Below are 27,653 nucleotides of genomic sequence, written 5' to 3' on the forward strand. Positions count from 1 at the left end.
TTCCTGCTTTGCCAGGAAAAGTGAAGCTACAAAGAAATGTATTTGAGACTTGCAGGTTTCTTTTAAATGCCAGGGCCACACAGGGTTAACTAATTCTGGGAGATACAATAACTATACTTGCTGTCTTGGAACTGAGCTCCTCAAACCAAACAAGGAGGCTCAGAAAAGTCTCCTTGGCTCTGAAACACTGCCTCTTTGTGAGCTTGTCTTGCTCTATGTCTAAAGGAAAGTTAGTTTTTTTATCTCCAGCTCCTTCTTCAGCCATCCTGGCTTCTGTTTCAACAGTGTCACGTTGTGCATTTCTTGAAGGATCAAATGAGGTTTTGAGAGCAAGAAAAATACAGGGGTTTGGGGAAGTAACCTGTGGAAGGTGTGTAATCATCATGGAACCAGGGCAGCAGTTTCCCTGGAAAACCTCCTTTCCCTGGAGACCTCCCTGGAGGTCATGGCTGTTACAAGACCTGGGAAACTGCTACAATTTTGGCTTTGCTACCCTTACTAGAGTCTAGAATGTGGAACTTTTCCTGTTGTCATCTAAGTCACCTATTTTCTCTCGTCATAGGTCTGCAGAGGGGTGACAAAAAATTCACTTGAGTGAACTGGGAGTTACTTGGATATTTTCCAGACAGGAGAGCTATGTGAAAAGGTGCCAGGGATAGCTGGGCTCGTGTTTCTTGTTCTATGTGGCAGAATTTGTTCCTGTAATGTGAGATTGGCACAGTGGAACCAAAGTGTAGAGATCGACAGCTTTCTGAGGCAAACACTTTATTTACCTCCAATTACTTATCTCCAGAAGAACAGCCACTGAAGGACTAGAGAGTTCAGGCCAACACAAATAAAAATGACAGAAAAAAATGTTCCCATTTTCAAAGCTTCACCTCCTGGGGGTTTCTGGATCTGAAAACTAGCAAAATGATCCAGTAACAAGGAAAATAATATGAAAAGGGGTATTTAAAGAAAAGAAAACACCAGGAAATGGAATTAGGTGGTTTGGAAAACTAAAAATAACGGTACTCTTTTATTTAGGTAGTTATTTTTAAAATGTGGTAAAAAAAAATCGGTTTTGGTCAACTCAGTTCTTTTTTCCTTAATTTGTTATTGGTCAAGTAGCAAACCAAAACCTAAATATTTGTTTTGTTATACTCAGGAAATCTGGATTTAATTTTCTTTTCTACCACGGCCATTTTGTGAGACCTGGGGCAAATCACTTATCCCATTGTGCTTTAGATTCCAATTAAAACTAAAAACATCATTCTGACATAAAATATTTTAACGTGCTTAGGTATGACTGTAGTGGGAATACAGACATTTCTTAGACATCAGACTATTAATGTAATCTTGAAACTGGATTCTGCTCTGGGTTTGAAATATCACTAAGGGAGTTGGAGTTGAGTTTCTCTAATCAAGGCTGAAATGGCAAGAATCTAATGCAAATTAGTCAATCAGTTTGGCCTAATGGATATTTAGACAGTAGGTTTTGGCTCTAAGTGTGTTGAATTAAGTTCCAAGACAAGGAATTTGCAGGTGAAGAGCACTGAGTTCAAAGGAAGTGATGGTTTGTGTTTTGAGCAGAGCATGGAAAGTAAATGGTACCAAGTGTGAAGCGTAACAATTATGATGCTGGTAACACTTTCATAGCTATTTAATTTTAAACCCTGAATTAATGCACTTCAGGCATGCATTCGTGTGATCGAGGATTTCATTAGCATAACTTGTCACACTGAAATACATGAAACTGTGTTTTTATCCATACAGAGTCATGCATTTCTTTCACTTCTAGAGAATCTGTTTTATGGAGGAGAAATGACATTGGCTTTTTTTCTCCCTGCTATTCAGCCTCCTAAATTCAGTGTCTGCAGCAGTATCACTGCTACATCACCTATTCCCAGAGAGTCAGAGTTTGTAGTATGAGTTTTTATCTGACTGCCATGCTCCATGAGTTTGGTGTCATTTTCCTTCTCTTTTTATGTTCCCTACCAATATACTTTCATTTCCTCCCCCTCCCCATTCTTTCTTGTTTGTGTTTTGTAATTCCAACTTTGTCCCAGCAGTTAATAAGGAAGGGGGAAAAGCAAAAACACACAGGAAAAAAATAAAAACTGTTGAGGCGTCTCTGAAATTTTGGGTGGTGCAATGGCTGGTCAAGGTCACAGAACAAAGATCTGTCCATGAATAATGTGAAAGTTTTGGTTTGTACTGGCCTCTCCTGAACCCTGTGCTGCTTTATTTTGATTTCACTTCTATCTGAGTACCAGTTAGATTAAATACCATGATAATCCCATAAGAATGCACTAAAAATCACACTGTTGGAAGATCTGGGATGTGCTATATTTGGCATTGAATCCCTTAGTGTCTAAAGAGACTATGAGAAAGAGTATGTGATATCAAGAGATATTGGATTTAAACTGCAAGGCTATAAACACATGGTTTCTGTCACTGAAAACGGAAACAGCTCTGCTTCTGTGTTGTTATGAGGCATCCCTCTTTCATCTCTTTTGTGTGTAAAATACTTGCCTTATATTTTTACTGCAGTCCCAGTCCAATATACATATAAGGAAAATCATACAATAGAAATCAGTTTTATAGCCACACCATCAAAAACTTTTGGCAGCCGGTGGTATTTAAAGGGACAGTGATTAACACTGCAGCAGAAGAAGAATTCTTCCCATCACTTGGAGTCTTCAGCTGTGAACAGACTGTGAGACTTGAAAATCTGCTTTTGAACCTCACTCCGTTCCTGGGTGTGGGAATCCCTGGGTAACACTGTGATTTGTTCTATGTGCATGGACAGTTTAAGTCATTACCATCCCATGAGGTGCTGGGGAACCCTGGAAACCCACACAGAATGAAAGTAGGCTTCTTCAGAAAGCAATTCAGAGCATCAAGGAGAGGCTGGTCACCGGAACACCTGCAGGACCTACAGCTAGCCCAGGAAGATCTCCCTTTTCATGCACAGCAGGCACATTCATGAGTCAGGGATCTGCAGCTCTTTATGTTCCCATAAGCATTTTGAAAACATTATTCCTGTTCTTCAGCATACATAGCAAAACAAATCCAGAACTGGTACCTTGGTTTAGAGTAAAGTGATGTGTAATATCCTACCTGTTCTGGGGGCATTTCACCAGGTAATGCTTCACTGTTAAAGAAAAGAAAAAAAGAAAGAAAATGTGGCTTCACACCAAGATAGCTTATGAGTTTCAGATGGGCTCTGCAGACAGACCTGTGCTGCTGAGATGGTGTAGCTTCCAGGTTGTTACACTGGGAGAGCTAATGATAGTCACCATACATTGTATTGGGCTTTAAAATGCAGTCTGACTCAAAGACATAGCTGCTCTTGGGAGAGGGGAATGTATTAAGCAACACCAAAAATCTGCTGTGGAAATGCTGGGCAACACACATTCCAGTGGTCAGCCCAGCCAAAAGACAGCTTGCTAAGGAAAAGCAAAGCAGGCCAGTAATTTTACTTCGAAGACTTTTATTTCCCTTGTGGTGCGTGTATTTATTTCCAGAAGCCTGAAATAAACCATTCACCCACAGGAGCCATTGCTGTTCCTAATGTAAGTCAGATTGTTGCCATAGGCATAAAGGGATCCCTTCTGGGATCACATCAGAGGTCCAGTCCAGCCACCATCCTGTCTCTGACAGCTGTGTGTGTGAGCTGTGTAAATCCTCCTACTTCATATTCAAGTCAGTAGTCCCGAGTAAGGGCAGCTGCCCCCACTGCAGCCTTTTAGGAGCCAGGGTTATTAAGATGCTCTTTTGTGGCTTTGTGGCTTCTAAGCCTCTCTTAAAGGACAGGCTCTGGTTCTTCTGGTCAACCTACTGCCAATTTATATCTCAGAAGGATGAGAGAGCATCCCTGGGTCGTGATGTGTAATTGAATGCAACACAGACATGCCCCTCCCTTCTCATTCTCTGTTCTTTAAAGGACCATGAAAACCAGACAATGGGGCACTCACATGACTATGCCCCTCTCTATGGGAAAGTATTTAATATTTGGACTTAGCTAAATTCTCCCATTCTAAAGGAGCTTTACAGCTCCTAGGAGGTGCATTTTGGTCCTAAGGAAATAGGTGCTGAGAGCACCAGGAGCTGGGATTAACACAGGGACAATGTTTAAGTCAGTCAAGGCAGTGCTTTGATCTACCTGTCAGGCCTTTATTAAATGTATAGAAGAAGAGTAGGCCTGATCCTTTAGGAGTAAGGGAATGCTCATGTACAATGCTGACATGTCTTCGAGCATGCAAATATTCAGATATCTGGGTAGCAAAGAATGGCTTTAGCAGCTCAGAAGGACCTACTTTTTCTCTTTTGTATATCCTTATTCTATATTATATATTATTTCACTATTTAGCTGGTGTTGGTTCAGTGTAAATAGACCTTTCCTTCAAGCTGCTTGTATGCTTACAGCAGTAAATTGACAAAAAAAAGCAAAAAAAATGCAAATTCCAACCCAATGTCTGCTCAAGAAAATCTGGGACACACCAGACTAGTGCTTGTGGCTTCAGGGTGACTCACCATGACCAACATACTTAAGTATGGGTACTCCCTTGGCACAAAACCTTTGTCATCACTTAACAGGGTAGGAAGAATAACATTGATCTTGCTCCTTCCTCTTGGCAAGCAGAGTTGTTGGGTTCAGTTAGAATCACAGCTACTCTGCTAAGTGCACTACCAGAAAGATGGAGCCACAGCCTGAAATGTGTTTGTGGTCAGTCAAGGGCTTCTCTGTGCATCTATTTCTGGCTTACATGTCTTCTCACTTGTGTATCTGAGTCACTCATTCCTACGTGGGATCTGTGTAGGATGCAGAGGCAGCAAAGCCATGATTCTCTCCTGTCATTAACAGAGCAAGTTACTAACCAAACTCCTTCAGAAAGCTTCTGCTCAACGGTGGTCCCTACACTCTCCTCTGACATGGAGGCTGCTAAGTGTGCTGCTATCTCATCCTTGCAGCTTGTGTGAGGTCTCCAAACAAACCACTTTTAAATTGAAATGAAAGTAGAGCCTGCACTGTTACCCCACAGATCTGAAATAGCACTTCTGTTTACAACAACATGGCTTTGATGCTACTTCTGAGGCAAAGAATGACATAGTAACCCTTGATCTTGAAATATTATTATGAAAAGACAGATTTGAACATTGAAATGATGCTTTTGTTCCAGAAAATACTGCGAGAGGGTGCTAATAAAACCCCTCAAATTCCCAGGAATATTGACAGCTACTCAAGAAAGGAGAATAAAACACCAGAGTTACAATTGCTTTGAAACCCTTCTACATGTCTGGAGAAACATGACTCATGCAAAATTTTAGCTTCTGGTCAGAATTCAACTTAATAATTCAGCACTTGGTCTCCTTTGAAAGAAGTTCCAACTACCTTCAACTTACATTTGTGCAAAGGCAAAAGATTTTTGAAAAGTCCAGAGCAAATTTAAAGTTTTATTTCCTCCCTATTTAAAGGGAATAAAATGCCTTTGTTCTAATTTGGCTGGCAGATTTTTTTTCTTCCTACCAATTTTATTTAAAATTACAATCAAGGCAAGGAAATATTTATTTTTTCCTGCTTTCTCTGCATTTTCTTTTCCCCTCCCCCTGCCCCACTTTTTGTCAAGGGCTTTGCAGTCATGAGGAATGGCAATTTGCTCACCTGTGGATCTCTTCTTGTTCAGAAGTGACTGACAGAGAATGACAAGTGTAAAAAGGAGGACACTGATGATTCCGATGGAACACACAAACACTGCGTACACGTACAGATCTGAAACCCAAGCACAGATGATGGTCAGTGTTGCAGCTGATGCTTCATGATGATAGGGCAGAATGAAGGTACATCTACAAGATCTAAACAGACTCCGGCCCAAAAGATTTAGTGTAACATTTCAGAAGCAGTTTAAACTGCTGAAACTTACCTATAGTATCCTGCTCAGTTTAAAATTTGATTGAAGTCTGCATAAATGCAAATATGTGAAACTGCACTTATGAGTTGAGACTTTCAGGAGAAAACAAAGAACTGGTTTGGGTTTTGGGGATTTTTTGAGCAACAACTCAAAACCCAAAAGGACTTCAGTTGGATTATTTCCCAGTTCAAACAACTGTACCTTTTTTTTTGTGTGTTTAACAAAAGGAAACAAACAAACACACAAATGATGAAACAAGTGGGGAGAGTGCTGAGTGACTGGGGAAGAAGGAAGAAAGTCTGCAATTGCTTCTTCTGCTGGCACCACTGGCTTGAAATTTTTGTATGATTATTTTTTTCTTTTTCAAACTACAGCCTTAGTCTCCCTTCATGGCTTTTATTTAGGTGTTGTAACATATTTCCAGTGGTTATTTTTCAATTGGTCGTAACAGACAAACGAGAAACTGAAGCTGGACTCTTCCATTCTGTTTTTCTCAGTACCCCTTGTACTTTTTGGGATGACTTCTCAGGCAAGGCTGGGTTTTCACAGAACTAGCAAAATTGGTCCTGATTTGGTGCACTTTAGTTGTCTCATCCATTGGACTAAACTAACAGCACGTATAAAAACAGTAGCAGTTAGATGTGTCTTTACCTTCAAAAAACTTCCAAGCTTCATGGTTTTTCTTGAAAGTGGGATGATCAGAAGATTTTGATGAAATCACTGGAAAAAAACAAAGAAGACATGACAAAAACTGAAAAATATGCGGCATAAAAATTTGAACCTCTTGAAATAAATGTGTTCTGCCTTAGACTTCAGTGCCCCAAGACCTTGCTTCATCCAATTAATTGCCTTTTGATGAAACAGTTCAGCTGCACAGAATTGTCCTCTCTGTTTCAGGAGGATGCATTACTGTCAATATCACAACAGCTGTACAGCCTAGAACCAGAATCCAAATTCTCTGACTGCTGAAACGTTGTTCAAAACCCCCTCTTCTCTCCTCAGCCAGATTGTTTATGCATGCTGACACTTTTTATGACATCAGATTAGATGAGGTCACTTATGCCAATTCCATGACTTTTCTTCCTCTAGTGATCACTGCAATGAAATGGGAGTCTGGTAATGTCCTCTGGATTGCCAGTGAGGTCTGAACCTCCAAGAGAGCTTCATGTGGCAAATCATCAGAGAATGAGTATCTTACTGGCAAAGGAATTCCTTAAAGAGTGCCCTGCAGGGATATGAAGTGTGGAGCTAGATCAATGGATATACAACTTTCAGGACTAATGAAATCTCTTCAGTTGCGATGGGAAGCTCATCCTGAATATTTTAACAAATTACTCATTTGTTACATGGAAGCACCACATGTACAGAATTTTGGCAAGTATTTTGTGATAACTTCCCTGAAAAAAAGGCTTTTGTTCATTTTGGGAAAAAATAATCTTGGATTCCTATATCTTGCAACATTTTTACTATTAGAAAATACCACATGCAACTAATATTTAAGAACTCAGACTTTCTTCTTTGGTAAATTTTCATAAATAAACTTCCCAACAAGACAGATTGTTGTGATCATCTCTTGTTTTTGTGGTCCATGCCATGGGATTATAGTTGGAGTGCCTAATTTTCTATGTTTTTCCTTCTCTAAGTAGTCTCTTCTCCTGGACTGTAAACCATTTGGAACATGTATTGCTCTTCCTAAGAGATGTGCAGTATCATGAGGGATTGCCTGATTGTAAATGATGTTTTTGGGGTGCTGAATACTGTTCTGAGAAGAATACTGATTATTTTGAGTTTTCTGATAGGGAGTAGAAGAACCATTTTACTGATTTTTATTTATTTTTTTTTGTCTCTGATAAACTAGTTTTTTGGTGTATTCTCTCCTATAATTAACTTGGTTTTAGGCTGATATTGATGACACTGAAGCCCAGGAAAGAAGGAGAAATGCATTTAATGAGAATATGGGAGAAGGAAAAAAGGGTGACCTTATCTTTGACAGAAGACACTGCATGGCTGGATTAGGAGACACTTCTTGGCAACATTGGCACATGGATTTTTCTTGGTTTTACTAACAAGATATAACAGTAGCCTTCTTATAAATGCTATCTGATGGCTTGTATTCACAACACTGAAAGGGGCAAAATGCAACAGTTCAAATTTCAGGTGGACCTTCTGAAAACACTACAGAGTTGCTGTAGTTGACATGAGTGCAGGAACAGAAACTGTAAAGACTCCATCTCCACAACAGGGCTTCTTTTCCAAAGAAATGTATTTTTTCCCTAAAGTAGAAGGCAGATATGTAGCTAAAATTTAACTGTCATCATTACACAGTAAGGAATTATAGCCTGTAACTCAATTAATTTTTCTATAAGTCCAATACGTGTATTTGTACAAATTTGTGTTGCAACAAAATGTATTTGCAACTTTCTAATGGCCTGTGCAAATTTACACAAACAAACTTGCTAGCAAATAACAAAATCTGAATATAAATGAATAGCAGTAGATACTACAGACCCAGCTGTCAACTTGCTTCAAGATCAAGTCATATTTTGAAGAAGCAGAAATATCCTTTTCTCCCTAGAAATCTGTGTCTTGCACAGTAACCTCCTCTTCCTGTGTGAATAAATAATAAAAAATAAAGGACTGTTCTATTTCTGCCTATGCTTGATGGGCAAAGTTTTAAGAAATTTGCCTGGTGCTTTAGCATGAAGATACTATTTTGAATTTGGGCAAAATTAAAAATGGAACAAAATGTTAGGCAACACAGCAACAGTGATGTGATGGAACTCTGCTACCTTATTTGATAAAGCACAAGTAGTACAACTTAAGTATCCAAATGCTTCAGGCAATTTGTATTGCTCCTTTTGTTGCATCCTGGGTCTAACTGTAATATAAGTAAATCCCTTTGCAATAAAAAGTGTAACTGATCATAATATAAAATACAAAATGTGTTTGGAATAAAATTTCCTTGAAAAGCCCAAGTGTTACTGTTGGGAAAACTGGAAACTTTGTCAGTACTTGGAAAAGAGTTACTTTCCCTCTCAAATGCAGCAAGTACCGTACACTCAGGGTGCATTATGCTAGCAAAGGTGGTCCTTTGTTTCCAGTCATGAGGCTTTAAGTGGTAAAACAGTCGCTAAGGCATTTAAAGATATGCAGTATTTCAGGTATCTTCTGGTATCTTTAATCTGGATTTCGAGTTAGAATAAATATGCTTTTAAGCGGCCAAGGTGGTTGTGGTGCTTGCCTCAGATCCCCACAGGGTGTCTACAACTCTCTACAGGCTGGCCAGCCTTCCTCACTTGCCTCAGGTTTCCTGCTCTGCTTTGGGTCATTTGAAGTGGAGAGCAGCAATACAGCTGAGCAGACAGTGTGAAAATGATGAAGTCATGAGGTCTCAAATCCCTATTCTGATTATATATTCATGACTCATACTAGAAATCTGGGGGAAAATATTATTTAAGAATTGGACTGAAAAATTACAGATTTCCTTCTTTTCAATTCAACTTCATTGATCTGAACTCCATAGTTTAGCTGTAAAAAGTAATGAGAAGTTTCCGTGTTATAATTAGCAAGAGTGTGAGAAGCTAAGAAAGATGTGGAGTATCTCTTTGTGAGGAGGTGTATGACAGGTGGCATGATAATATTTTATACTGCTTTTTCTTTTTGCTGCCACTTACTTGGAACATTCCATTCCCTTTCCAAGAACTCTGGACAAATCCATATGTTTCACTACAGGCATTTAGGATCTTACATCATTGAAAGAGAAAACACTCTACACTGCTTTCTGGCATTATCTTCAGAGTTGTCCCCATGAGAAATAAACTTTTCTGTCTATAAAGACACAAGCAGGGGGGTAGTTTGCCAGCTAGCACTGATGGCACAGGTGCTAAGCAAAACCACCTCTTCAAAGGAGTCTGTTCTCAAAATCCATCTTCACTCATCTCTGAAAGTGTGGGTGTGGTGGCATAAAATTTGAGCTAATCCATCCCAAAGAGATGGCTTGTTTTCAACTTAGTTCCTGTCTTCCACTTGTTGCTGGTAACTTTATCCAAAGCTCAATACCAGCAGGCTGGCCGTTGCTTTTCTAGCTCTGCTTTCTGGCTGCAAATGGTCTAAGCAAAAGTACTGAAGTAATAGTGGAAGTGCTACTTACCAAATGCTGCTAGACAAGAACTGAGAGCAAGGGAAACACCGAGAGGCAAAACATAAACTGAGTATTAGGTTTTCTTCTCCTATCCACAGATTAGACAAATATACTCATATATATATATACATATATATATATATATATATATATATATATATACACACAAATACTCAAAAATAATCTAAGTTCAAATGTCTTATGGATGAATTTATAAGAAATAAGAAAGGCATCACAGAACAAGAAATTATAGACTTGAGATCAGTAATCTCTCACCTCTTATTTCAGTAGCTGCTGTACCATTTGACCATGCTGTCCACTTATTTCTGTGTTTGCCAATTTCCTGTACTTTGCATATATAATGTCCTTGATCTGTTTGTTGGAGGCTTAAAATAAGAAATTTGTACAGAGTTCCATGTTTCTCTTTAAGAAGATGAAGTCTTTGCTTGTGAAAACGCTGACTGTAATTTCCATAATACTGGACAGATCCAAACTTTGTCATTTTGATCATCAGATGCTCCTGGGTAGGTGATGCAGCGAAGACCCACCGCACAGCCAGCAAATTGTCTGTCTTTCTCTTTTGAGAAATGTGGCAGTAAAGAGTAGCATTATCTCCCTCAGAGAATTGCACTCTTGGTCCAGGAGAGACTGTCACATTTAAAGCCTCACAAGCATCTGTAAAGGAAAGAAAAGATAGTGAGAATCCTCTTTATTGGCACAACAGCACCACAATCTGTCCCAACGTGCAAGCCCAGGTAAACTGATGGTATCTGTTTTGTGTGCAGCAATTTAATGACCTTGTAGAACCTGACATCGTCTGCCTCTCTTATGGCACGAGGCCCTCCTTCAGGTGAGTCTGCTCACAGCATTGTTTCTGTCACTAATCAGTAACCTAGAGCTGACATGCAGACAGTGCTGGCATCACAGGACCAACTTTACGTAATCTCTTATCACTGTGAACAGTTTTGGAAAGCTGTTCTGTGACCAGATCTTCTGACAGATTGAATCCTTCTTAGGACTTCCAGACTAAATGGTTTCAATAGCCAGTTTATGCTCATTTGTTCCTGTGCCAGCTTTAAGTATAAAATAGCATTTTCTTCTCTAGAGCCTACTTCCTGACCCCATATACAAAGCAATTGTCTGGCCTCAGCCTTCGCTTTGTTGCACTAAAGAAGACAAACTCTCTTAGCATCCTCTAGTAAAGTAGTGTCTTCCCTATTCACCCTAACAGCCCTTCTCTGTATTGTTTACAGTTTAAATTTTGGGTTTGATTGTAATTAATTTATTTTTTTTCCTGTAATTGACTGCAGACACAGGCAGTATCTGGAAAGAAGATCTCCAATATCCTGTGGAATACTCACAGTACTTCTCAGGTTTGACTAGGATATACCTTGCCTGGTATATCCCAGAATTATCTTGTCCTTTTTCGTAATAATTTTATATGTGATTATGTTTCAGATTATAAATAAATGGCATACTTGTGTGTTTTCCCTTCTTTGTCATTTGTGGTTCAGTTCCCAGTGTATCTAGAAATTCTCACTAATCCCCAAGAATGAGACTTTGCAGTACTAACTTCTGTTCCACTTCTGTTACCCATCCTCAGTTTTTCCTATGTGCTGTCCTTGTCTTATGCTAATTTAATAAAGCTACAATTTCAACATGCATGCTCCTGTCTACTTCTTTTAGACATCATTTGTGCAGACCTTACATCATACTGTTCCCTGGATTATCCCTGGAAGGCCACTGAATTCTCTATATCCTACAGTTCCCCGTGTTCTCTATTTTAAGTAATATTCTCCTTGTCATAATCAAATGTCATCTCAAACCTGGGTTAAATCCATGAGACTAGTTTTTCTGACTACAAATTCAAGTTTATCTGACATTATTTGCTTGACAAAATATGACATGAGATTGTGTTGGGACAAATGATTATTCCATTGTTCCAATAATTTCTGATTCTTGTCTTTAATGTTCTTCATCCTATACCATCACATAGACCAGGTCTTTGTCTCTCTGCTTTACTTCTAATAATAGCCAGTATAGGTGAAGGCTGAAAAAAGTGTCCATAGCTGTTCATTAGAGGAAGATTTCCCTTTCCTGACCTAACTGATTTATACTGGACTGGTTTTCTGAGGCATGGGAATCAAGACTCATTTTATTCCCTTCCTAATGCACTTTAAGAACATCCTGATTAGTCAAATCAGAGAGTGATCTATTTTTGACCAATGGTGTATTGTGGCAATGTGTTCCCTAAATGACTTGTGATGTGTAATCCACCAGTCTGAGGGCATCCACTAGAGAGAGAACCATATTTCAGCAGTGAGCAAGCACTCCCTGCAATGAATCTGCAAAGCATGAAATGTCCTCTAAAATGTGAACTTCCTGTTATGTGAATACCATACTGCACTCAAATACTAATGAGAATTGCAACTCTGGGAGAATGATTTTTTCATTTCTGGACACTTTTCTAGCACATCAGCAAGGAACATTTTAACAAAGGGGATGAGTGTTTTGGCAGAGACTATTGTCTGACATCAGCTCCTGAAACACAAACATATATTTATCTTCAAAATAAGCAAGTAAAGTATTCCCATTCTATTTCTGAAGGAGTTCTGGAGACAGAGACACTGGTTTTTATAGTCCCAGTGAAGCAGTGAAATGAAGCCGTGAATTATATCACCTTATTTACAGCAAATCCACTAAATTAAAGAAGTTGTATTGCAACTGTTTGAGAAGAATTCTGAAAATTAATAGTATGAAAAATTATTTTGTGCCACGTCAGTCAAAATCTCTACTGAATTGCATGTTTATTCCAAGTAGATGTCACTTTTTTGTTACGGAGAAAATATTTCGTATATAGAAGAGTTTGGCTTTTTAAAAAAAAAATTCTTGAAGAAACTACAACTAAGTGTGGATGACGTTATTGATAAAGTTATTTGTGCGTTGTTTGTGTCTGCAATTCACGTAAATGCCAAAGAAAGGTTATTTTGGATTCTAGAAAGCATAAGTAAGTAGCACGGGACCTTGAAATTTAAAATGAAGGCTGAATCCCACCAAAAGCTTTCCAGGCATGAAACTTCAGTTATTACTCTGTGGACTTACTGGCCTTGGTGTTTTATTGGCAGAAGGGAAGCCAGTAAATGGCTGTCTCTGCCAGCAAAATAAGACTAAATTTTGAAGGTTGTGTTGCTTAGTAAATAAGGATTAACTTTGAGATTTTCAACACTTTTTGGGGTCCTCAAACGTACTTAGGCAATAAATGTTTAATAAATCATTTATAAAATTATGGTTTGGGCACATGAAGAACACAGATTTTTTTATTTTTTTTTTTTGCTGAAATTATGAACATATCGTGAAAACTGTGAAGAAAAACAATTATGTCATTTTCCTGACATGTGAACATCTTTTTTGAAAAATCTGGCTAGGAGTAATAGTGAAACAGAGTCCCAAAATAAAAGGCAAAAAACTCAGTGCTTAATTCCAAACTAGGCAGAACATAGTGCCAAGAAGTACCCAAGAGAAAATACAGAGGAAGTCAGATATGGTGATGATGGAAGCCTCTGTGAGAAGATAAAGCAGCATTGTACATGGAGACTCTGATCCCTTTCTAGCTGTTCACATTCATACAAACATTATTGGTTATTTTATACCTAAGGCTTCTACTTTTCCTCTGGGGACATGCCTTTTTATAGGGACATATCAAATTTTGCATCCTTCATGTTTCTGATCAATGGGAACCTATCTCCTCATCTTCCTACTGTGGCACCCATTGGTGCAGCTGCACAAGTACAGCAATGGGGAGAGTTTTGGAAATCTCATTCTGCTTTTATCATGGTATCAGCTCATGTTGAACAGGTTCAGGTGATGCTTTATATAAAGCAGAAAAACAGTATCCATTTGACTTTATCCTCCTACTGCCACTGGACGAGGAACAGTGGATTTTGAAGGAAAGAGTTCATTTACCTCCTCCTATGTGGAAAGGAAAACCCTCATTCAAGGCTCTCAGACACTAGTGGACATGTTCCTCCTGTCTTTAGCAGGCACTGGTCAGCCCCAACATGAGGTTTACCCTTGTAATGGGCTCCTTGCCAAGAGGAGGAGACTTCACAACTTAAGAGCAGGCTTATGTTCCAACATAGCACTGAATTTCTAGACTTCAGATTGCTGTTTGAAGTGAGGAATCACTGTTTATCTTCTTCTGCCTTCCCAGTGTAGTACGATGTAGCTGTTCAGGTGGAGCTCACCACAAGAGTTTCAGTCTTATTTCTGCTTGAAAAGGGAAATTATTTATAGAAAGGGGGAGGAGAGAGAGTCAGAGAGTCATTTATTTGCAGCGTGCTTAACCATCAAACTTCTCTCCTTTTTGCAATAAGCTTGCTGAGTTGCTCCCATCCCTACATTTTAGCTGTGTGCTTCTCTAGTATGTTCCACCAGCATGTGTCAGTAGCCTTTGGGGAGTCAGGAAAGGTGACTGCTGCCTAAGCTCTCTTTTAAAAAATCCCACTTTGGAAATAGCTCACTTCTGCTTACACCAGTTCAAGTTCAAGAATTAGCTAGATTTAGACTTTGCTGTCTGCCATATTACACAGCAAAACACTTTGACAGCACTGTCAGGAGTACCAAACTATACTTCTAGCACCCAGAAACTTGTTTATGCCAGGACCTCTTCCCTCTGTCTGTGCTGGAACAGTGCCAAAGGACTTACAGTGGCCACTGGGCCCTTACATGTGGTGAGCAGTTTCAGCATGGCTGTGGTTTTGTGGGAGAGCCCCAGTTAGATCAGTTGAGATCAGAGTGAAGCTGTTCCTGTGTACAACTGCTCACAGCCCAGGTTCAGTGTTGTACATGGGCCTCTCTCCCCTCCTCCACGGAGATGACGGGCAGAATCGACATCCCACCCTCCAGTGCTGCAAGAACTGACAGCTGGGGGACTGGGATATCTGGGGGACTAGAGGGGCATGCAAGTAGGGTGGCTACCTTCTGATCTCAGCTTTGAATGACCAGAAGCATATAAAGGGATGGCTTTTATCTGTGCTGTAGTTTGTTCAGTGAAGCTATGCTACTGTCAAAGCCTGCTTTAGTTTGATTTCTTTACAGTTAAAAAGATCAGATGAGTCAGGAAGAAGCAAAGCTCTTTGTTTAAATGAAAATAATTAGGAGCTGGCTAGCAAGAGCACCAAAACACAACCAGCTGCTTTCAGTTGAACAGACCTGTCTGCAAGTTTCACAAGTCGGAGGCTGCCCCTCAGAGAAAGATTCTGCACTGACCAATGATGGTCAGTGCAGAACCAAAACTCTGCCTCCACCATCTCCTGCCCTTCTGCAGTGGAGTTCAAATTCGACTCTTTCATCAGCCTTGAATGAGCTAGGCATCCTCACTCCTATGAGCCCACTGCACCTGGAAGTTCAGATCCCGACTCTGGGTCTGTTCTGCAGCTTCAGGACACACAACGCTGTCCAATATACCTTTTTTTTGGAGGCATAAAGGTCTTAAAGGGAGGACGCTTTTTACAAGTAACCCACAGGTTCCATTTCCACCTGATGCAGGATCGGGGCACCTGCGGAAAAAGCAATCCCAAATCTCCCTTTGCTTCGGCTTTGCCTGGCACAGAAGACGGCCGAAGACCTATTTCCATGAACTTGCATGGAAAGGGCTTACTTCTCTAGAAAGGACCCGACAGCTGTGAAGAAGCGCTGCTGCCGGGAGCCGGGGCAGGGCCGGCGGAGCGGGGCCGGGACCGGGCGGCCGGAGAGGCTCCCCGGATGCCTGCCCCGAGCTCCGGCCCAGCTCCCGTCCCGCCCGAGCGCGGCGCTGCCCGGCCCGCTGAGGGACCCGGACCCGCTGAGGGACCCGGACCCGCTGAAGGACTCGGCCCGCTGAGGGACCCGGACCCGCTGAGGGACCCGGACCCGCTGAGGGACCCGGACCCGCTGAGGGACCGGCCCCGCTCGGCATTGCCCGGCGGGGGCTGCCCGAGCCGCGGTCTGCCCGAGGAGGGGGCCCAGGGGAGGGGTCGGGTCCCGCTGGGCACTGGCCCCGCGGTACCGCTTACCTGGGGCCGAGGCCGTGGCCAGCAGGGCGGCCAGCGCCGTAGCCAGGAGGCGCATGGCCCGCGGGGCGCCGCGTCCCGTCCGTCCCCCTCTGCCGAGCTGCCTCCCTCTTCTCCTCCCCGGCCTCTCGCCTCCTCCCCGCCCGGTCCTCCCTTCTCCCCTTGCTTTTCATCTCCTCCCCTTTCTCCTCCTTTTCTTTTTTTCTTTTTTTTTTTTTTTTTTTTTTTTTTCCGCTTTCTTCCTTCCCTCCCTACTCCTTCGCGTTGCCCAGCGTCCTGCCCCCCTTCAACTCTGCTTTTTCTCGCCCTGTCGTTTCTGTGCACACCATGCCTGTAGGGTGGCATTAGGGCTAGACAGGGATGCTCCATCTCTAGCTTCCGCGATCATCTCTGCGCACACACGCACCCCTTGCCCAAAGGACGTGGGTCTGTGTCGATGGGAAATGAGAAACTCCCTCCCTCCCTGAGTACAGAAAACCTCTGTACGAGCAGGTGAGGCAGCCCGGCAGCTGGATGCTGTGGGGTAGGTTGCTGGCATGCGGGAGGCTGTATTAGGCATCCTCTCAGGTTTCCTGGATGTATTGGCAATTTTGAAGGCCCTCATGCCCATTCCACTTATCCCATTCCATAACTGGAACAGGACCACCATTCCCTGGCAGTTCTAGTTAACATTATCTCCCATTCCGTGGGTTCAGGTGCTGGCAGCCTGGGGGCAAGGAGGTCTGGCAGGCAGGAGTAGCCCATCAGCAGGCATGGGGATGAATGCTGTAGGCATTTAGGACACCTGTGCCAGGACACTGCATACAATGCTCTGGTGTTTGCCTTCTGCTGTGACAGCACCTACTGATCACTGACAATCAACCTCTCTAAAACCAACCTGAATTAATTGATATAGTAGCTTAAGGCGCATCACCCCAAGGCTGGCGTCTTTGTCTTCACAAATGGTACTACAGTGCTAGACCAGAATGGACAAGGGAAATTGGCACCTTGTAGTCCATTCCTGCCTTTCTCCTGTGCTCCTTCTGAGGTGTTTATCACTTGAAAACCTACAAATCTCCCCAGAAATGGATTTAATACTTCTGCCAGCGGGTATGATGGGTTATATATTCAGGTTGCATGAAGTATGGATGATACAAACACATTGGTATTCCTGCTTCCCTGGATAGGGCAATTAATACAGATTTAACTACTCCACCCCTCTCTTAGTAATCACTTAGACAGGATAATACATGTCTGCTTTTAAGCATCACAGATAATTTAGCATGTGCTAAATCTGATCCTTATGAGACTGAAAACTGGCTTTAAAATCTTGTAATTTGCTTCCTCCAGGGAGAGATTTTTGTGTCCATACAGCAAACACTTCTCACAAGAGAGTGACAGGTCTGGATTATGCAGAGTGATCAGCAGACTTAAGGAAGCAGAAGAAGTTTTTAAAATTTATACTGCCTGTGGAGGTAATTAAAATTTGTATATTCAAATCTACTCCTTTAACACAGCAAAGGGAAATCCTATCAGAGATAAGCTAATTCAAAAACAAACAGACAAACTCACTAAAAAACATTCTACCAGCAATTATATAGTTTGATGGTCCTGATGGAAACTCCATTTCAAGAAGTCCTTGAACAGCTAAAAGAGAGGAAATCAGGGATGACAGATTTTGCATACCCTTCCAAAGCATCTACTCCTTCCCATTGCTTGAGGCATGATATTAGGCTGGATGGACATCTTAAACCTTCTGATATAATTTTGCTAGACTCATTCATGCTTCTCTCCATGTCTCATAAATTCCTTCAGCCTACTAATCTTTTAATGGTGCGTACAAAATACTGGTGTAAAGACATCAGTAAGGACTGCCTAGGGTCTCACATGAGTGAGTGGGCCGTACAGAGCTGAAAGATGCACTGAGAGAATCAGTATCAATGTTTGTTGTTTCTCAGTAATCCCCATTCCTGTTTGCACCAACAGCTCCTTTAGTTGCATCAAGAACCCTAACAAGCTTTGGGACAGAACAAGACCATTTAACTGGGGAGAAGGCTTTATATAATGTATGTGCTTGTGATAGACAGAAGAGTCAAAGGCACATCTGGACTTCTGAAATATCTCGTGCCTGACAGTTTACTGAAAACATACTTTCTGGTTTGAGCTTGTGATCTCTGTACATTTGACAGTTCCCTCTGTCTTTTCTGTAGAACCACTTTTACTACTCTGTCTTGAAAATTCTTCAGCAACATTAAAAGTAATTCTTATTCTTAAAGGGATATTTATTCTAAATTTCCAAAGGTACTTTTAAAAGTGGTCTAGGCTGAAACTCTTTTTTACTTGTCATTGCATAAATGAGCTCAGGTAATTCTGCCCTTTTAGGATTTTTGCTAAGGGAGAGCTTTTCTTTGCACAGATAGAGCAGGACCTGTAGATCTGTGTACAGGTCTCTCTCTTGTTCTCTCTAAATTGTACTGACAGCAGCACTCATCAGGCAACCCAACACTTAACACACCTGAGTAAATCTACACTGTGCCAATCTCTTAGGATATACTCGTGGGCCAGACAGCACTAGTCAGGCTAGTGTGCTGTGGACAAACATAAACTTCTGACCTCCCATCTTCCCAGGCTTGATGCTGATTTGTTGGATGACTTTTTATAAATCAGTTCTCACCTCTGGGCTGCAGGTGGGTGAAATGCAATCTTCCTTTGTCCCTCTGTTGGAAGGGTTTGTTACTGGAACTGGGGCAACCAGCATGAAAGGTGGCAATTGTATGATTTGTCTTTCTTTGCTCTTAAAATCTTACATCCCTTCCACCCATGTGTTGCTGCTGAGATGTTCCTGGTTTTGTAAAATGTTTTTTCAAGATTTTTGATATCTCTTACCTGATACCATCATAGTTTATCCATGCACCAAAAATCCCAAAGGTCAGATGAACATGCAGTACAGTTTTACATGCAATACTTTTTCCCCACCAGGCACAGCTCTCTCTGTAAGACAGTGTACCTCCCTTTGCTGCTCTGGAAGTGTGCTGACGCACGCGAGTGGAGCCTCTGACCCGCAGGATATGGCTTTCTCAGCTCTGGCAGCACGTATGTGGCCTCGTTTCCTGCTGAATGGGTCTGCTCTGAGGAGAAAAAGTGCCTAATCAGCACTCCAGTGCAGCTGACACAGCGCAGACTGACTGTTTGCAGAGCCTGGAGCCCCTCTCTCCCTGGGGCAGTGTTATTGAAATCATCAGCTTTAGCCGCTCGGGGTGAGACCTGCTGTGCAAATCCCCTTTGCCTCTCTGCAAAGTCACATCTGTCAGGAGAGGTAACCACAGCCTCTTGGCTTTTGCTGTCCTGTCCTCCCTCTCTGGCTGTTCTTAACCTGCTTTCTTTCTTTGAAAGGTCTTACTTGCATTCCCAAATGTGTCTCCAGAATGTGCTGCAGGATTCTTTGAGCAGGACTGTGGCTTGCCCTTACAGTAGTGTTGCAGTGTGGCAGAGGGACACGGTGGCATCTGCTGCAACTCACACTGGGCTGCTTTGGCTGGGCTCTAGCATGGAAAAAAGGTTTTCTCAAGGCTGCAGCTCTCACCATGTGTTGATGGGCTGGGGTGGGCTGCCTGCTCTCATACCCGATATGCTGTTAAGGAGAGCTATACGTGTTCTGAGTGATGTATGGGAGTTTGCTCCCCACCTGCAGCAATAAACTGTCTCTGAACTTTTCATCTTTCACCTGGGCATCTTCTTTCAGGGCAGCTACAGCTTATCACCCTTCCACATCTCATGCAGGCAGTGTGCAAAGATGCTCTCTGCCTGTCTGGAACTTACCATCAGATACATTAGTTATGACTGGGTCTTTTTCAGAATCCAGCAGTTGGTAGCTCCCATGACCCAAGGAATCCTAACTAAAAATGCATGTTCAGTGATCAGAGATGGATAAGATCCAAATTGATTCAATATTGCCAAGCATGAAGGGTGTTTGTATCTGTATCCAAACTTTCCTGTTCCTTTAATGAGCCAAGTTACCTTTGAACTGTATCAATCCAGAACCTCAGAACAACGTGGAAAACCATGCTCCTGGTTTTTTTCTATGGTTATGTGGTGGATCAGCACATGGAAAATACTGTTTTGTGAACCCAGCTTCTTGTCAACAGAAAAAACATTATGTAAGAGCTTCAAAATTATAAGCATCATGCTTTTTAGGTGTCAGAACATCATGCAATGTTTACACTGTGTTTGGGGCTTTGATCGTATTTTTTCTTCCGGCCATTTATTTCTGATTGATTGGAAAATATCTAGATAGATAGGTTGATGTTGTTAACTGCAGATTTGCTTTCCCCTGTGTCAGGTGTCCTTCCATTCCCTTTTCCTTTTTTCTTTCAGTGACTTCATCAGGGATCATGGATCATTTCAGAATGAATGATACTGATGTATCTGGGAAGGGTCTGAGGTTTTGTGGCTGTTGTGCAGCCATGCTTTCATGGAGAAGTGAAATCCTTACTATTGATGCTGTAATATATTTTTATTTTCTTTCTTCAAATAAGAGCTCATTTCACTTTGGTACAGAAAACTTGCTTTTGTTATTGCTTTTATGGTTATGTTTGGGACTGCACAAAAGCACAGGGGATTTAGTACGTTTTTCTTAGCTTTTGCTTCAACTTTGATCATCCCAATTCTCAGAGCACTGCTAATCCTGAGAAAAAATGAGACCTGTAGGAGTTTTGCAAGAGTGCTTAGAGGCTCTGTCACATATACTTCCTGCGTAGTTAAGTGTGTGCAAGAGTTGAAGAGTGTTCCATGATTGTCATGTACAAAGACACAGCTCCAGCTTCACATAGTTGTATATAGCAGTGTCAGCTACATCGAGTGGCAGTGTCATTTGGGAACCATTAAAAAGTCTATTGCTGCTCCAGTTCTGTTCTCCAAAAATATTAAAATATCACTTTTATCTGGCCATATTTCTGGCAGTTGGTGAGCAAATGTCATGATAAGATGGATTTCAAAGGCTTTTCAGTGCATTGGTATGTTCTGGCTATGCATTCTCATTAGGCACCTGTCCTAGTTAGAACATTACTGGCAGGACTGCAAGCTACCCCTGTGAGCCCGCTGATCCCACTCTGCTCAGCTCAGAGAGAGCACAGACTCCAGAACCACACAGTCAGTGACAGCTGACCTGACAATGCACTGTGATATCGCCTGTTCTGGCTTGCCTTCCTCCCCACATAAGTATTGCACACAGGTTTGGGGAAGGACAAGTCTCTGAAAGACTGCAGGATATAGTTTATCTGTGAGGTCACATGTTGTAATTCAGTCTATGCTTTCTACACAAGCTGTGCTGGCACCATATTTTATATGGACTTTGCGTCCATAATTTGTCTCCGGACCTTCTTTCTAAGGGGCTGACTGATTTAAGGATGACTCTACTGAAACAAAGAAATGATCCTTCTGGTTCAGTGCCCTTTTTCTGACTGTAGCTGGAATAAATAAATACTTAAGGGCAGGGCAAAAACACAGTACTGTATTCCCAGGAGACTTTTCCAGCTTCACATAGTTTGCAGCTTGTGCTGTCTCAGCAAGATGTGTCAAAGCCTCACTGATCAGACCCAACCACTCAATGTGCTTCTCTGTCACTTAGTTCTATGCTGAGGAGACAGAAGTTTTCCAGTGCATCCCCCCTCTGTGGACAGAGTGGCTGTGTGGCTCCCACAGTGCCAGAGGTGTTTTCTGATAGAATAAAGCTTGATGGGAGGGAGAACATTTTAAGGTGAAGCTGATCATGAAACAATCACTGTACCCACATAGGAATGTTCGAACAGCTGCTACATGGCTCTTGGAAAGTCACACCACAAAAGCAGTCAACTAAAGTCAAAAGGTGTAATGTACTTGTTCCAGACTTTTGGGATTTTGCTTGGATTTACTGTCTTATGTTTTCAAACATCACTTCAAAAAACTTTCCAAAGTAGCACATTTAGCTTTGATGTATCTTAAAAATAAATGCTTCCATATAAATTCTTTCGACCTACCTGCTTCTGTTCAGAAACCAGAAATATTACCAAAAATGCATCCCTTCCCACTTCCTGATATTTCTGATCTGCCCTTACCCAGTCACCTGGATTGAGAAAAATTGAAGCAGTGTTGAAGCAGAGAATTGAATGCTTGTGGAATGCAAGATTTGGGTGAAGGTGAATTATAGAGAAGAATGTTGGACTCAATGAGGTCCAAAGAGCTCTTCTAGCCTTGGTTGGTTTTGAGACCATTTTATGCTTTCTGTTTGTTGTCTCCTTAAGCAGAAGTACTAAATCCTTGAACACAACACAGAAGAAAAGTATTTCAGGTCTTCACATCCCAAGGAATAACACCATTTTCTCTCTGACCTACTTTGTCCTTCTTGGGCACAAATAGAATCTTGCCCTCTGATCTCTGTTTTCTACTGTGTCCACTAAGAGTTTCTTCTATTTTTGCTTTTCTTAAGGATAATAAATCCTTGATGAAATTTTTTTTTGATAGTAAATGCTGTTACTCTGAGTTTTGAGTTTTTTAAAACATTCCAAGCTGAAAACAAAATACCCATGCACATACTCACAGCACAAAGTTTGTTGTCAGAAAAGCAGGGAATCCTTCCCTAACCTCAGGAATGTCCCTGGAAGATGTGCTGCACTTTTGCTCTGTTGTCAGGAATGGTGTCGCTACACTTTGGTAGATGCTAATTTTAAAACAGATTCTTTAAACTTAAAAACAGTAAAAGCCTACTGCTTCTTAAGGAATTCTTCCAGTAAATACGTTTATTAGAGGCAGTTTAATCGGGGAACTCCAGTCAAATTTTGTGTGCTGCATAGGTTTGAATAGTGGTTGAACTTTGAGCTTCAGGAGGAATTATGGATGAGACAAGTGGTTATGTTTCCTGCTGAGAAGCGAAATAATGAAAAAATATTTATCCAAATATCTAGTAAGCCTATGAACTGCTTAAAAAGTTACCTCATTTGTGTCTCTAAGATGATCTCTCTGAAGAATTTTTGACTGAGCTTTGAATAAACAAAATATTTGTTTTGTGTCCTTCAAATACTGGGTATTTTAGAACAGATTGTCTTTCATGTTGTAGATGAGGACATATGCTGCATCTAACTGAAAAACAGTCAGATGCTGTAGCACACTAAAGGCATCTCTTTCATGTAGCTGTCAGGTACTGAATATTGTGTTCTTCATCTTCTTTCCTTTAAAAGTAAAAATTAGGAGCAAAAAAAATACATTATCTGTTCTTTTTCAAAGTACAGCAGTTCAGGTGCCATTTGTTTAAATGATTCTTTGCTGAGACAGAAGCCACATCTCACACACTGCACATACCATAAGCTTGGATGCATCTCTTAACCAAAAATAGATATTAGCATTGTTGTGGCCCCATGGAAAAGATGTGAGGATGTCATATCACCAAATCAGCTTGTATTTCTGTCTGAAAACTTGCTTTGGATAAGCTCTCAAATATGCACTACCTATTAAAAATAAGAATCTGATTTTTTTTTTTGCTACATTCCTCTCCTTACATGAGAAGGCAATAGACAAAGTTTTCTCCTAAAACTGGAACAAGATAAATGCTTCAACAGCAGGCTTTCTAAAAGCACCAAGTTATTTGCATTGTTTGATGGAAGAGGAGAGGTCCTGACCCAGTAAAAACTAGTGATTTTGATGTGGTAAAGTAGCAGCCAGATCCCTTTTGACTGTGTCTGGTCTGATTTGCTGGCTCCATGGCTACGTGGAACAATAGTCTGTGCAGGGCAGCTGGGACGTGGGCAGAATTACAAGTGAGCATCCATCAAATTCTTCTGTGCAACACTAAGAGGGCTTTTCCTCCACACTTTTGAAATAACAGGAAACCTGTGTGAATGATTCTCTATGGATTGGGATAGGCAGTTTTGAAGTCAGGATTGTACCCTGGAAAAATGAAAAATTATTTTTGTCAGCCATGAAGGTATTAAAAGTGTACTGTGTTGATGTTAAGTCAGATATTGGCAAAGCTCCGGTGGTGGGTCGGTTTGTTTGTTGGTTTTAAAGAGAATCCTAATATTTGCACAATTTGAAAAACAAAACATCACTTTGTGGAGAGCCTATCGTAGACTATTTCTATTCTGATGGTTTAAGTCCGTCGAAAGTTATTCATATCAGCTGTGGAAGTTTCTGATGGGGATTGTTGATGAGGAGTGCCAATAAGCAGTGGCTGAGTTGCTTTTCATGGATTTGTGGGATTATATCTAGAAAAACAGTGTGGTTTCTTGGAGCTGCAATTTTATCAAAATGTATGTTGTCCACAGCAGACACTGAGCAAAGGCTTCCAGCTGGGGAGTTACTGCTGAAGGGTGTCCCACACCTGAGACTGACTTCACCAGGCTGCAAGGTTTGTGTGTGCCTGAGTGGCTGTGGAGAGATACAAATGGGAAGGAGGAGAACTCACCTCCTCTGGGACTCACAATAGACATCATGGTGATCTTTAAGGGAATTCTGTATTTGAATCTAGGAAACTTCTAAAGTTAAATCAGATGGGTGAGTGAGAGCACCTAAATTCTGCTTGACTGTCACATAAGGTATGTTGTACCTTGTAGTATCTTGTTAAATGTCTGCTGGTGATTCTGCTCTTGAAGTCTGATTTATTTATTTTTGTTATTCACACTCCTCAGTGCAAAGGCAATCAACCCTCTGACTGAAAAGTTAGCAGACAGTGAATGACCACAGTGCTAAATGACTACAATATGAGCCATGGCATAGGCAAGTAATTTTCCAAAAAGGAGTGTCTTTGAACATTGCTCTGAAGAAAAAAAAAGATTATAGGGAAAAAAAGGAAGCAGGATACTATCTTTTAAAAGCAATAACACACAATGTAGGCTCCAAAATGTTCCATAATTGTCTGTGGTATAGCCTCAGAGTAAGGAAGTACTATCATTAAAAAGAAGTAATTTGAGTGAAGCTGGAGATCATAACATTCCACTCACCCAGTGAAAATGCCTACTGTCAAAACATGGGTTTCCGATAATACCCAGAGACTTTCTCTGCTTCTTTTGATCTGTTACCCTGTAACAAATACACTTCCCTTCTCTGACACTGAACTTAGGAAAGTAAACAAAATCAAAACCATATTTAAAGCACTGGCTCATAGAAAACATTATGCTTATATATATGTCAAAGGCTGTGTTATGTTAGTCATTATAATTAGATTAATACACACATCTGTTTTACAATGAAATGTGAGTAATGTGTCACTAATTATTAGCATCTGTAGTTCTTTCTAGCGATGATATTTCCATTTTTAAATGCTGCACAATCTCTGGATTAATAAGATGTGCAAAAGCAGATTTGAAGTTTAAATTTAAAAATTTTAATACCCTGAGTTGTACTTTGATTTTGCTCATATCAGTATTTGTCATCAGGGACATCCTGGCTTTCCATGAACTGTCTGGTTTGCCCCTTTCAGCAACCAGAACAAATGTTCAACAACTGGACTGATTTTTCTTACCTGTCTTCCTAGACAAATGTGTCTAAGCTCGCTCTCTCTTTACAAGAGTAGCTGCCCTGGGAGCCTGTGTGTTAGGGCAATTTGTCCTTTCAGCACTGCTCAGCCCTCTCTGAGAGCATCCCAATTTCCCAGAAGTGTCACTAAGGCCTTTTTTAGTTGTTTTTGTCACTCTCTGATGGGTGTACTGTCTTGACCAGACTTCAAATGTCAATATCAGCTATAAAGATTTTCCTTCTTCACTAAATCATAGAAGACACAATATTATTGAGCAGCCCACAGCTGCAGCTAAATCATGTTTTGTAGCCATGCTATCCAGACATCTCCAGAAGCAGCAGTGTTGGTGGTGTCATCATTGAACTTGCCAGGCTTTCCTTGCCATCTCATTAAGAATTATGGCTCTAATACAGTTTTAAGCTCTGGGCATGATTTTGGCTTGTGTGTACTGTTGTTTTGTACTCTCCATGCCATAAGGAGATCCTGTCTTTATTTCTTTCCTTATGGTGTATTTGCATGCTGTCATGGACACAGTATCAGAGCAGCCTGAGCTCTGTAAGCTTCAGTTAAGTCTGGGTGACTTCCTTTGCTTGTCAGATTCCAGATGTTTTGCCAGAGTTTATTTCTGTGTCTTTCATGATCCTCTCTCTGGCTTCCCTGTGCATGTGTGCCTTCACACCAGTGATGAACTCTGCTCTTATCAGGGTTAGTCAACTACCATGCTCCCCCAACCCCCTTCCTCCCCACTCCAGGGAAAAAAATGTTTATCTTTCAAGTCTTAGATGTGTTACAAACTCCTTTAATACTTTCTATTCCCCCCGAATTAAAAAAATCTTGCTCCATTTTTGCACAGAATGCAGTCCTCCTTAAGGTTCTGCAATCCATTTTCATTGTGACCCTCTTGGCTGTCTTAATTGAAAACTAATAAAAACTTCCAGCAACTGAGAACTAACTTTTATCAGAAATAAATTGACTTTCTGCCCAGTATCCTTCTGATAGCATTCAGTGTAACTGTATAAACTGTGCAGGTCTTCTCTGAGGGTTTTTTTTCACTAGTAGGGAGTTTACCCACTCCAGTATCTGTTTCTGCAGAATAGTTTGATTCTCCCCGAAACCGTACTTGGTCCTGAGCTAACGCCAAGTCTGTGAGCCTGAGAGCCTGTAAATGTGATATCTGAATGTGTCAGCATTGTTCTGCATGGAACACCATCGAACTGAGCATTTCCTTCTACACGTCTCATACCAGCAGTTTTTAAAGGCACAGCTGCAGACATGCTGTGAACACATTTTCCCCAGGACATTTACCTTTCCACCCCTCACTTTTATGCCCCGCAATGGCATTGTGGAGGAGGAAAATTAAAAGAGTTTAATGCACCCTGCAGCCCAGGGCTGTGAATTCATCTCAGCTGCTTGCAGAGTGTTAATGGACACCATGCAGGCCAAAAAGGTACAGAGGGAATCCGTCCCAATAGTTTTTAAAGCTTCACCTCTGTTGGTAATGTCACCTTTGAGAGCTAATGAAAGTTTTCAGATGTGGGTCTGGTCTCTGCTAATGCTTATGATTGTGAGCATTCAAATAGCATTGCATACTCCAATGGGAAGTTTACTTGGGCAAAATTCCCACTGAGGTCAGCTGGACTTTGTCCAGAGCAATCCTTGCCTAATAAATCCCTTAATAGTAATAAGCATTGAGTATGGAACTGTAGTTAAATATAGGAATATTTTAAATTAAAAAATACCTAGGCTGAAGTTATTCCATCAAGTTCCCAGTCATTGATGGTATACAACTGAGTGCAGAATCGTGCCTCCTATCGCCACATGAAATAACTCATGAAAAAGCCTCAGTTTTATACAATTTATTTCAAATAGAAATTTAGGGCTTTAAACTAGTGAGCAGCATGACATCTAATGAGTCCTACAGTATCTTAACCCTAAAACAAAATTGAGGAAAATTCTTATTTTTGTCTAAATGGAAGTGTGATGGTAGACTGCTTACGACATATGGCACTTTGACAGAGGTATAAGCTCCCTTGTCATGACAGCGATGAGTGTTTTCAAGACAGGTAGAGAATCAGATTGTGCTGCTTTGAGGCTTTTCTTGGTCA

General features: G+C 41.1%; 1 protein-coding gene across 2 annotated transcripts in view; it reads right to left on the reverse strand.

The window, feature by feature from the left end:
- Window positions 1-16,220, reverse strand: part of VSTM4 (V-set and transmembrane domain containing 4) — a 32,399-nt gene extending 16,179 nt beyond the window's left edge. Inside the window, exons 1-5 of one of the 2 annotated variants that reach the window (XM_058842015.1) lie at window positions 16,089-16,220; window positions 10,312-10,710; window positions 6,546-6,614; window positions 5,648-5,755; window positions 3,103-3,136 (exon numbers count right to left, since the gene is read on the reverse strand). In XM_058842015.1, coding sequence (XP_058697998.1) covers window positions 3,103-3,136; window positions 5,648-5,755; window positions 6,546-6,614; window positions 10,312-10,710; window positions 16,089-16,143 — 665 coding nt within the window. In that variant the 5' untranslated portion in view covers window positions 16,144-16,220. The remainder of the gene's footprint in view (window positions 1-3,102; window positions 3,137-5,647; window positions 5,756-6,545; window positions 6,615-10,311; window positions 10,711-16,088) is intronic. The other variant, XM_058842016.1, reaches the window with a different exon arrangement.
- Window positions 16,221-27,653: the final 11,433 nt, after the last annotated feature.

The sequence above is a fragment of the Poecile atricapillus genome, chromosome 6 (assembly GCF_030490865.1).
Source record: "Poecile atricapillus isolate bPoeAtr1 chromosome 6, bPoeAtr1.hap1, whole genome shotgun sequence".
NCBI classification, from domain to species: domain Eukaryota; kingdom Metazoa; phylum Chordata; class Aves; order Passeriformes; family Paridae; genus Poecile; species Poecile atricapillus.